General features: G+C 60.7%; 1 protein-coding gene across 4 annotated transcripts in view; it reads right to left on the reverse strand.

Moving 5' to 3' along the window:
• Positions 1-420: 420 nt before the first annotated feature.
• C1QTNF1 (C1q and TNF related 1) overlaps positions 421-11,855 on the reverse strand; it is a 17,791-nt gene continuing 6,356 nt past the window's right edge. For 3 of the 4 annotated variants that reach the window (XM_059378649.1, XM_059378646.1, XM_059378648.1), the window contains 3 exons: positions 4,656-4,821; positions 2,239-2,378; positions 421-1,670 (listed from right to left, as the gene is read on the reverse strand). In XM_059378649.1, coding sequence (XP_059234632.1) covers positions 1,120-1,670; positions 2,239-2,378; positions 4,656-4,804 — 840 coding nt within the window. In that variant the 5' untranslated portion in view covers positions 4,805-4,821 and the 3' untranslated portion in view covers positions 421-1,119. The remainder of the gene's footprint in view (positions 1,671-2,238; positions 2,379-4,655; positions 4,822-11,855) is intronic. The other variant, XM_059378647.1, reaches the window with a different exon arrangement.

Raw genomic sequence — 11,855 nt, forward strand, 5'->3', positions numbered from 1 at the left:
TCCAGGCGGCAGACGTCTACACCCCGCCTCAGAGAGAGGGTTCGGACTCCCGTGGTTGAGACATGCCTTCTGTCCTGGGCAGAGGGATGGCGCCCCACAGGGCCTCCGAGACAGTAGCCGGGAGCCTTCCAGCTCCTTCGGGCTCCGCCCCGCGCGGGGGCCCAGGGCAAGCCCTTCCACGTTGTCTCGGGCTGCTGGTCAAAGAGGCCTGGGGGAGAGGCCTGGGACTGCCGAGTGTCGAACCCTCTGGGAAACACGACTGGGAGATGGTGTGCAAGGTTTGGTAGAAAATGGTCTAGAACCATGACCCTGCTACGAAACGAAGGGCCCGGTGCCTTCGGTGACAGACCCGTCTGCGAGGCCGAGCTCTCTGGGACCCTGACAGCAGGGTCACCGGCATGAGGGCCCTGCACAGGGCTCCCGGGCAGCGTTGGGGAGTGGAGCAGAGCCGTGCCAGGATGGATGGCCAGGCCATGGATGTACGGAGCCTCGCTCCCCGGAGAAACATCTGCAGATCCAGCGGCTCCTGAGGTCCCCGGCTGCTGTCAGGAGTCTGTGCGGCCCCGCGAGCCAGCTGCTTGTCTCAGCCCAGAGACCCGCGGGCAAGGCCATGGTGCCCCCAGGACGTGGGCGTCAGTCCAGCCGCTGACCACGAAGGCTCCTCCGTGGCCTAAGAGGTTCCCAGTGCCCTCCACCCCATTCCCCATAGCCCACAGCACCTACTTCAGGTCTTCTGGAACATGTGAGAACAGCCTCCCCAGGAGCCGGTGCAGCTGGAGGAGACCCGAAATGCGCACCTCCCTTCCCCACAGGGCTTGCTTTGCTCCTTTCACAAACTTCAGCATTTCCCTCGGTCTTTCCAGCCACGTGGCGGCCGGCCCCAGGGTCGCCTACGGACCGGGGCACGGAGGGCAGCTGGACGCCCCGTCCCGGCAGGTGCCTGCCTGCCGAGCCCACCCGGGAGCCCGCGAGGCCGGCAAGCGCAGCTGCTCCTGCTCCCCCTTCCGTGGAGGGCGCCGTGGAGGAGGCGGAAGCTGGGGCGGCGGGGCAGGGAAGCCAGGCCTGGGGGGCGGGGTGGGGGGGCAGGGGGGCTGCGGCGCGCGGCACGGGGCCAGCGGGCTAGGGCTCCGCGGCGTGCTTGACCAGGTAGCCGCTGAAGGTGATGTAGGTGTCGAACTCGTCGCTGAAGATGGCGTTCTCCCGCTCGCCCTTGAAGAGGCGCACCCACACCTCGTCCTGGTCCCGCAGCTCGAGCATCAGGCTCTGGCTCTGCATGATGCTGCGGTCGCTCACCTGCGCGTACAGGATCACCACCTCCTCCGCGTTCTTCATGATGTGCAGGTACGTCTCCTTCTGGTTCCAGGTGTGCACGTTGAGGCTGAAGAAGTAGATGCCCGGCACGTAGCAGTAGAACCTGCCCGTGAACATGTTAAAGTGGCCGTAGAGGTTCACGAACTCCGTGTCGAAGATCAGGGTCTGGTAGTAGTCGTTGCTGTGCAGCGGCTTCTTGCGGCCCACGGAGAAGGCGGCGTAGTGGTTCTTGCAGCGGTCCCCGGGGGCCCCCATCGACCCCTTCTGCCCTTTGGGGCCCACGTGGCCCCGGGCGCCCGCCGAGCCGGTCTTGCCGTATTTGCCTTGCAAGCCGCGGTCTCCCCGGTCACCCTTTTCACCTAAAGGGACAGGAAGACACGCGGCGTCAGGCCGGCTGACCCGACTGTGAGGACGGTTCTGTTTTCATCCAGAGGCAATCATTTGTTTTTCCCCCTCTGGAAAGTCCTGGCAGAGAAAAGGGAACACGGGGGTTTGTCCAAAAGCAGCAGGCACAGCGACCAGCCCACAGCGGACTCGGAGCATATGAGCTGCAGGTGGCGGGCTCGCCCCAGGACTCTGGGGTGGGACCCTCAGGGCTGGGCCGGGTTATCTGGACCGCCAGGCTGAGGGCATTTCAGAAGGCCCGGCTGGGGACGGAGGGGGCGGGGCACTGAGCCTCTAAACAAAGGTCACGGAGGCTGGGGTGCAGCCCCAGGGCTGAGACCCTCCTCCGGCCCTGGTCCCGCAGGCCTCTTGCCAGTCTCTCCTCTTGGCAAGGGGGCAGAGCCTGCACCCCTAGAGGACATTCTGCCTCTGCGCCGGCCCTGCGGGGGCTGTCTACACCCGCTGCCTCTTCTTCCCGCTCAGCACGGAGCAACCCCACCTCCCGTCCATGGGAAGGTCCCCTCGGCTTCACGGCCATCTGACCTTTCAAGATGGTGATGTTGATCTGTGGCACAGGGACAGCCTGGTACACGGGGGTACCAGGGTCACAGCAGCGGAAGCACGAGGAAGCTGTGGCCTCCTCCCCCTGCCTGGGGCTGGGCTTTTCATGCTTTTCTCCATCCCTAAGGGAATAAAGGCGGTAGAGGGAAAGTCATGAGCTCTCGGAGCTGGGACTTCCCTTCACTTCTGCAGCCAGAGGGTCTGGTCTACCTGCACGCCTTCCCTCTGTCCTGGACATGCCAGACGGTGTTCACTTTCCCTGGACAGGGACCGTCTTGGCTCTGGGCAAGCTCTGGGACCCTGCAGGAAGTTTCAGCAAGAGCTCTGCCTTCTGGTCATGCCAGGACTCGTAATGGAGACAATGAGTACAAAAACACCAATAATTTGAAGCCCCCACCCCCTCCCAAACGCAGTCTGCTTGGAGAGGTGTGCCCCTCCGGGAGGGGTTTCAGATGACGTGCGACCAATCCGCGGGTCCCCTTCATGCGAGGTCCAGGAGCTAGGACATTAAGATGACTCATTTGTAAATGCGAGGGCTCAGCTCCGTCTTCAGGATTCCCTTGAGCTGCAGTGTTGGCGGCTGGACACTCCCCTCTGCTGTTTCCTACCCACCCCTGAAGGACCGCGGGGCGGGCTGGTGGCCGCTGGTGGTGGCTCCATGCTGCCCCCTTGTGGCACCGCCCTGTGCTGCACGGGCTCTTTCTGGCTCCCGCCCTAGAGCCGGGACGTCTCTCCTTCTCTGTGGCCGCTTCCTTCTCTACCTCTGCTCCTGCTCTGAAACCCCAGACAATCCAGGAAAAGCGTCTGTACCCCCTAAACACAGGCCTCCGAGGTGGCCTCCCACCTCTCGCCGGAAGTCTCCACCTGTGGTCCGCAAGCCCCACCAAGCGGATACGTCCGAAAGTGTCGGCCCGTCCCTCTGCCCCTGGAACCTTCTCTTTCCAAACCGTCTTCACGGCGCCATCACCAGTCGCCCCAGAATGGACCCTGGGGCTCATTCAAGAGGCTTCTCTGGGCTCACGACCATGTTCTGAGGATCCCGGGGTCAGCCCCACCCCCCACGAAGGCACCTGCAGACGCTGGACCCTCGGGCCTCCCCGTCTCCGGGGGACCGTTGCCGCTCTGACTGCTCTCCTGGAACACGCCCCTTTCCACACCTCCCACCCCTCTTGTTCTCTGCCTCCTCCAACGCTCTTTCTGGACCGTCATGATATCGAACCTCCCCGTGACATCCCCATCCCCCCCATGATCATCTCTCGTGACTCCCTGTAGGGTTAAGTGCACAAGAGACCCTTCCCCATCGGGCTCATCTCCCCCCCCATCCCGCACCAGCTCCACTACCCCAGGCCCACCTGGCACGGTCACACCCTCCTTCAGCTCTTGGGATGCTCCCCAGGCGCAGGCATCCTTCAAGATGGGGACACGCCTGAGCCTGTCTCTCCCACACCCCCCACCGCCCCCAGCGCTGCCGGCACACCTGTACGGCAGAGCCTTCCTCCGTGCTCTGGGTCACGTGTGTCTGCATCCCCACAGCCTCAGAGTCCCTGGAGGCCAGAACTGTCATTCGTGCGATCCTCCGGTGCCCCCCAGACGGCCAGATCGAGAGTGGGCACTCGGCGTTCATTGAGTGAAAAGTGAGGAGGAGGCGGGGGGGAGGCGAGGAGATGCTGGATGTCAGCCTGTCTCGTATCACACTCTGAAGAAAGCCTGAAGCCTTGGGTATCAAGTCAGCCCCAAACTCAAAATAACGAAGAAATTCAAAGCGTCAGCCTAGCTCCCAGGTGTCTAGGACCTCACATTCGAAGAGTGGCAGTTTCCGGAGCAATCCTAAGCATTCTGTGCCTCCTCACAAAATACGCCAGACAGCCTGAAGTCTCTGTTCTCGAAGGTCACATCCACGAAGACGATGCCGTTCAGGAAGACATCATGACTTTCCGAGAAAAGCACCCCTTTCCTGCCGGCCCTCGGCAGGCCTCTCCCGCCGGCAGCCTGATCAGATGGTCAGAGTCCCTGGGCCAGCTCACGGCCGCGTCCCTGCCTATACCTGCGGGTAGCACTCAGAGCCCTGAAGAGATTCTCGAAGGACAAAACTAGGATCAAAGGACAGATGGAGGGCGGGGGGGTTGCAGTTTGGGGGAGATCTTTACTGAAGGACGTGGCCGTAAAACCTTACAGAACCTTAAAAACCTTACCACCCTCAGTTTCAGATAAGGCCCCGGGGTCACTAAGAGGAGAAACGGCAGGTCTGTCCTCTGGGACCAGTGTGTGCAAGGGCCCTTCCTCAGCGTCGGCTATGGCCCCTTCGCATCCAGCCCTGAACGAACCCCCTGGGGTGCCCCGGACCCCAGGCTCCACCCACCGAGCCCGAGCTCCTGCCTCCACACCTCCCCGTCTCTCACCTCTCATCGTAGTCCAGCAGTGGCTCCTTGGTCCACTCCTGCTCCAGCGGCTCCTGGAGACCACGTGGCACACGGCCCAGCACCGGGCCACAGGCGAAGGCCAGCAACAGGCCGCCCGCCAGCACGAGTCTCAGTCCCCGGGAGCCCATCGTCCCGCCGGTGCCTGCTGGGAAACACACCAGGGAAGGACTCGGGCTGGGGCAGGCCCTGCAGAGCAGCAAGCCCGAGCTGGGTCCTGACCCACGAACCCCGGAAGGCTTCAGCCACCGCAGCTTCAGGACGGCGACCACATGCACGTCCACTCACGCTCACACACACCCATACGTTCTCCCCACACTTGTCCGTGCACACTCACATATGTGCACACTCTCAACACACGTGCCCGCGTGCACACTCACATACTTATAGTCTCACACCGCCACACGCGTGTGTACACGCACGTGCACAGCCACGTGCCGCCCCTGGGCTGGCGCCGGAGCTCTCGGGGGAAGCCCTGGACAGCCCCTCAGCCGGCACTGAGAACAGTCCTTCCAGAAAGACGTGTCCACTGTGGGTCCCCAGGGAACCCCTTAGGAGGCAGTGCCTGGACTTCAAATAGGCACAACATCCCACCCCTTCCCACTGCTAGAGGCATCTCCCCCAGCCCACTCGGGGAGCCTTTTCTGCCGTCTGGCATCGGCAGCCCTGTGTGCCTGGCTGTTTCAGGCGGGTGGGCGGGCGTCCCCGCTGCGGGCATCGGTAACTGGTCAATCCCAGCCCATCCTGGGGTGGTTCAACCGCTCGCAGGCCCCGTGGGGACGCCAGTCCAACCCTCTCAGCAGCCCAGGGAGGGACAGAGGTCTGGGGGAGGAAGAACCACCCAGCGTTTGAATACAGGTTACCAGCGGGGTCCAGGTTGCTACAGAGAGGCGTATCTTGAAAGTAATTAAAGGAAAATACCTGATTGTCCCTTAACTCCTCTTTTATGTTTAAGGACAGTTAAATCCCAAGACAGATTTCTTCCTCTGGTCAGTAAAAGTCTACGCAGATGATAGTCTATGCACTCCTTCCATTGGCTGGGGGAGGCCACGGGCTGCTCTCAAACACCCCGTCGCTCCGAGAACTTCTAGCTGGTGCGGCATGGCCTTAGGGCTCCGTCGGTCAAATTTGGGGCTTTGTTTTTTACTCTGCACGTCTGTGGGCTCGCTGCCGTAGCACTGGAGAGAGGCTGCCCTGGGAGCCCTCCCTGCCGGAGGCCGACTCAGGAGAGCGTGGGGGAGGCAGGGAGCTGGGAACCCGAGGCCTGGGACAGAAACAGCGGGAACCAGAGGCTCTCTGGGTGGATCCTCAGACACGCGCCGAGCTCTGAGCTGGGGAGGCCGCCTCCCCCGGAAGCCTCTCCTCCCTTGCCACCCACACCTCCGCTGGGTCTTCGGTTCTCTGCATGGAGTGGATCAGCAGGACCTCCCCACGTCTGGGCTCTGTACCAACCGACCATCCCTCCTAAGCATCAGGACCCAGAGACCTGCCCAGTGGACAAAAGACTACTTGGACCAGTGCCCCCCCGACTCAATCTCTACTGTTCGTGTTTATGTGAATTTATAAAATATGTATTAAAGTTATCTACCTATCCGTCCATCCGTCTGTCCATCCGTCCGTCCATCCGTCCGTCCGTCCATCCATTCATCCGTACATCCATCATCCATCCGTCCATCCATCATCCATCCATCCATCCGTCTGTCTGTCCATCCGTCCGTCCATCCATCATTTCTCCTTGGCAGAGCTTGGGTGACACCCGAGTCTGTCCCCACTCTTTGGCCGCCTTGGACAGCACGTCTCAACCAGTGCTCAAGCTCCCGCTTTGCAAACTTTCATGTACACACAGACCACCCGGGAAATCTGGTTTCGATGCAGATTCTGATTCAGCGGGTCTGGGACAGGGCCTCGAGGGTCCACATTCACAGAAAGTCCCGCACGCTGCCAGTTCTCCTCCGCCTCGGACCACACGTTCGGGGCCCCGCCTCCAGCCCCTCCCCTAAACTCCTGGCATCTGTCCGCCGCATACATCCTGCCCCTGCCCAGGAGTTCCCATTCTTCCCCTCTCTTCTCTTAAACACCAGCCTGGTAGGACCCACAGCCTCCACAAGGGCAATGCTGAGTCTGCCGGCATCATCTCCACGGACCCTTCTGATCTCGGAAGTCAGGGTTAGGTCTGAGGACATCTCCTCGTTCGTCATTCTTACCCCCCCCCCCCCCGGCAGCCTCAGCAGGGCCTGCGGTGAATCCTTCAAGGAGACGACATTCATTCATGATGACACCGAACTCACAGACAAGGAAACAGAGATGTGGAGAAGTTAGTTCATCGGCCTCAGACCGCCTCGCCGGTAAGCGAGGGCTGAGGAGGGCTGTGGACTTGACCTCAGCAGACCTCCCTCAATCCCATCAGTATCCTACCCGGTCCTCAAGACCCAATTCAGGCGCCTCCTCTTCCTCCGGAGGCCTTCCCAGTCCCTCAGCTGCCGAAACCTCTCCTTTCTCCTTTCAGATTTTGTTTTTTTCTGTTGCCTCGTCCTGCAGCGTTTTGCTTGGCCGGTAAGACTGTGCCCAGCAGACCCTGACCTCCTGGTCTTGGCCGGTAAGACTGAGCACAGCAGACCCTGACCTCCTGGTCTTGGCCGGTAAGACTGTGCCCAGCAGACCCTGGCCTCCTGGGCTTGCTCCTCTTGGACCCGCCGAGCGTCCCGCAGCACCCTGAATTGGACCGCTCCTCGACAAATGTTTGTGAAGTGGGATTTTCTAAAGTTGTTTATTTCCCCTTTTCTGTATTTCCTCTGTTTTTCCTTGGCACCTCAATAATGACTCTTTTCTCCCCCCCCCTGCCTTGAGATGCCAGGCTTGCATCACTTGAAAGGAAAAGAGGTTTTCCTTTCTTCAAACATTTTTCTTTCCTGAATCCAAAGTAATATATATTCATTTTGGAAAAGTCGGGAAGGAGCCACAAACACACATGAATCGGATTCTGTTGTCCCTAGGGTTTCTCGACCTCCACACGCCTGGCGTTTGGGGCTGACTCACTGTTGTGGGAGGCTGTCTTGTGCACTGCAAGAAATTTATCGGCCACCCCGACTCCATGCCCTGTATTCTACCGACAACCCCCGCCCCCCAGCTGGGACAGCCAAAAACCTCTCTGGGCTCTGCTGCACGTACGCCGGGAAGGCAGAATTCCCCCTGGCTGAAGCTCAGGGTTCGACCCCCGAAAGGAGCACCACTTGGCATGTTGGTCTGTCTCTTCCCACATAAGAAGGGATTTTCCTGGCCTCGATCGGAAGCGCTGGGGACCGGGGCCTTCGGGGCAACAGGATGAGTGAGGAGGACCCAGCACGGAGGCAGAGGCACAGGCCGGCAACGTGAACGGCGGCCAAGGGTGCCGGGTTCTTCTCAAGAATCTCCTTTTCGGGACCAAAGCAAACCTGGAGTGAAATCTTTCCTTCTCCAAAAATATCTGAAGAGCCATTTTACCAAGTCCCACAGAAAGGCCGTCGTCATGACGTTAAGATCATTTTAGTCACTTTTGGGCAAAAACAGCATTGCCCAACATCCAACCAAATTTGGCTCCAAATCACTTTTAGCAATTTCCAGTGAAATGAAGTCACCTATGGAGGCCAAGGCTCACCGCCCCCCCGCCCCAGCTCAGAAGACCGCGCTGCTCCCAGCAAAGGTGGGACGGGGAAGGCTCCCCCCGCCGGGACTTCTTCGCCGGAGCTGTGTAACCCTCACCATCTGGGCCACACGGTCCAGCCTCCAGGCTGCCTTGCGGTCAAGGCATCTGAGGCCAATTACAACGTGACTCAAGTTCCTGACTTGTCTTTCTCAAACGCAGTGAAGGAATTCATTCGCCAAATCCCACGGCCGCTCCGCGGACGCCTTTTTCCTCCTCCTCCCTGTCCCCGCCGCCCTCAGCTGCTCTCCTGCTTCGGCTTAACCTCCCCCCAACAAGGAAGAACCCCCTTTGCAGGACTGGGGCGTGCCAGAGGGGCAGCTGGGCCACTTACGGGGTCAGAGAACGCGTCCTCACTCATAATCGGCATCCCTCTGCCGACCTTTTCTGGACGGGGGTGAAGCCTTCCAGGAGACAGTCTTCAGACCCACGCTGCAGTTCCCCGGCATCCGTCTGAGATCCGTCCCCCGCCCCCCCGCCCCCGTCCATGTTGCCCTGCCTGGGACCAGCCAGGAAACTTCTAGAGCCCGGTTGCCACATGTCTGCCTTTGTCCGTGATGCCACACCCAGGCCAGGGCCATCTGGCAAAAGCATTTACAAACATGGTTTTCCCTCTTCCTTAATCCTCAGCGGCTGACCAGCTGTCCTGGGAGGCAAGAAGCCTAGAATCTCCCTGGATGAGAAGCGGCTTAGAAGACAAGCTGTCCCTCCCTCTCACCAGAACGTCTCGCACGGGCCTGGCTCCCCGAAGACCCATGATGTGCCCGGCCTTGTGTTGGACCTCGGGAGGGAGTGATCCTGCCATAAACGAAACTCCCTCCCTGACCTCGAGAAGATGACCGTCCAGTGACGAGACGGACGGGTGCTGGAGCGCGGCTCAAGATAGTACAGTGAGCCCGGGAGCAAGGTGGTGAGCGGGTCACGAAGCTTCGAGGCCTTCTCGGTCCAGGAGACGGCCTCTGGGCCACGTGTCTTTCATTTTAAACCAATTACATAAAACGAGAGATTCGAAGCTGAGGACCTCGGCCACACCAGCCGGATCCCGAGCCACGGGGGCAGTCATCGGCGGCCGCCACGGTGGGCAGCACGGGACAGAGCGTTCCGATCACGGCAGGGAGGGCTGTGGGACCAGATGGCATCGGCGGGGGAGGAAGCCGGGCTAAGCACAAGCAGCCGGCCAGAAATCTGGGAGCCATTTGGGCTCCTTCCTCTCCTGCGTCCACCACTCGGATCAGTCACCTACCCCCTTGAATACCTCCTGAAGTTCTCTTCTCCTTCCCACCCTTGGTCTCTACGTGATGCTTTCCAGGAGCTCTGGCTGGGGCCCAGACCTCAATACACCCAAGACAAATATCTTTGTCTGGCTTTTCTAGGGCCTGGACGTTACCCGAAACTCTTACGCGTGGCTCCCGCGGAAGTTTGGCATAAGACGGGACTTTTCTCCCACACCTCATGGCTTCGAGGCCAAGAATGCAACTCAGCGGGGCATGGGATCCCTCCTTGTTTCCACGTGGCATCAACTGCGCTCCCACGGCCGGGGCCCCTCCGCACACCCACTCCCACCACCTCCCGCTCCCCGGCGCCCCCCCCCCCCAGCCAGAAAGGAAACTCCAAGCTCTGCTCTGACATCTGGGGGAACAACTCTCCCACGGGGGAGCTTAGAACTCCCCAGCTGCCGCAGGAAGCCTGCTCGGGTTAGGTCCCGGGGTGCCCAGGAAGGAGAGAGCGCCATGTTGGGGTGTCCCTCTGGCCCTGATGACCATCATGTGACCCCTGCTTTCCTTCCCCAGAAGCCATTCATCACGCCAACTTTCCTCTGACCAGACTCCTCCGGTGACAGGAAGGCCAAGGGACTGCCAGGTGATGAACGACGTTTGCTCACCGATTCTGGAAGCCCACCGAAGATCTAATTTCCCCTTCGATAGCCGGGCAGCACAGCTGGCCCCAGAGCCTCCTGCTTCCCCACCCTGTAAAGGAGGCAGCGGTGGGAGCACAAGGACCCCTTATTAAAGGGACTACAGTCGGTTCCCGCCTGGAGCCCACGCCGCTCGCGGAAACTCTCTTTTCCCTTCTCCAGGGAGCTTCTCTCTGGCTTAGAGAAGGACTTTTTTTTAAAGGTTTTGGTGCTTATTTGGTGACCTCCAAAGCACATGGCCAGGGATGGAGACCGAGTTTTGGGGGGGCTACTTCCTGGTTAATAAGCAAGGGCCCCTCTTCCCTGCATAGCAGAGACACCTGGTTCGGGACAGAACAGTACAGGAAAGAGAAGGCAAGAGGTTCCCGCCCCCCCATCCTAAAACATCTCCATCTCTCCTAGGACAACGGTGCCTTGGCAAGGAAAGGCTCACCTGGCTTCCGCCCCTGCCCCGCAAACAGCGGGACCCCGTGGGCTGCAGGCGTCGGGCCTCCGCGGGCACCTGGCCAGCCCAGCCTCTCGGGCTCCGAGTCGGTCCCGGCGCAAACAAAGACCTCCTTGACTAGAGCACTGTCCTTAGATCACCTCTCAGCTGCCAGGCCTTGGGCTGCAGGCTCGCCCCTGCTTTGAGAACTGCCGGAGAGAGAAGAGCCCCGACAGCTCGTGCCCTGCCGTGAGCCTGCTCTGCAGGTGGCCTGGCCCAGGGCCCACTTCCCCACAGCGGGGACACCCTCGGGGTCTGACCGCTCCGGAGACGGAGGGAGGAGAGAGGCCGGGGAATGCCGCCGCCAGCGCCGGTCCCTTTACAAGCCGTGTTAGTGTCTTCCGTTCTGGGGCCTAGACACCACCCCAACATCTCACAGACACCCCCCGAGGAAGCATGGCAGAAGATAGAACGTTGTCCCACGCCTAGTGGCTTCTCAGTCACGAATAGAATCTAGCTCAGCGTGCGAACAGAGCCAGGCTGGCCTCCCTCTTTTGGTCCCCGCTCCGGCGCAGCCTGTCCCCCAGCATCTGTCCTTTACCGTCTCCCCGTCAGACCCCGGTGTCTCCCAAGCTGTGGCCTCGGCAGGCAGCTCCTCGCTTTTCGAAACACACTTTTCTGTCACTTTCTACAGTGACAGCTCCCCAGTCCTTGTCCCCAGGCCGGCCTGGCCAAGGAGTGATCAGCCCATGCCCCCCCCAGAACAATGTGGCCACTAGCCCCTGGAGCCAGTTAAATTTGTTAAAATTAAGCAAAATGAAGAATTCGGTTCTCAGCCACACCAGGACGATGTAGGGGGCCGCCCTCTCGGACAGCACGGCTGGAAAACATTTCCATGATGGCAGAAATTTCCATGACACAGCTCGGGTTATCTGTCTTCCGAACACAGCTCTCCGCTAGGTCCCCTGCTCTCGCACCGCGAACCCCATTTAACTCCGCTCCTGTCCCCACCATACCTGCCTCTGAGGCTACAGCCACCGCTCACACGAGGGCCCCAGGCCGGCAATCTAGGGGCGACGCAGACCCTGCCTCTCACGCACCTGTCACCTCGCATCCGTCACGCAGCCTCCCGAAGGCCCCGGCCCCTCTGCTCGGGGCCCCCCC

This window comes from Mustela nigripes, chromosome 16 (assembly GCF_022355385.1).
Source record: "Mustela nigripes isolate SB6536 chromosome 16, MUSNIG.SB6536, whole genome shotgun sequence".
Classification (NCBI taxonomy): domain Eukaryota; kingdom Metazoa; phylum Chordata; class Mammalia; order Carnivora; family Mustelidae; genus Mustela; species Mustela nigripes.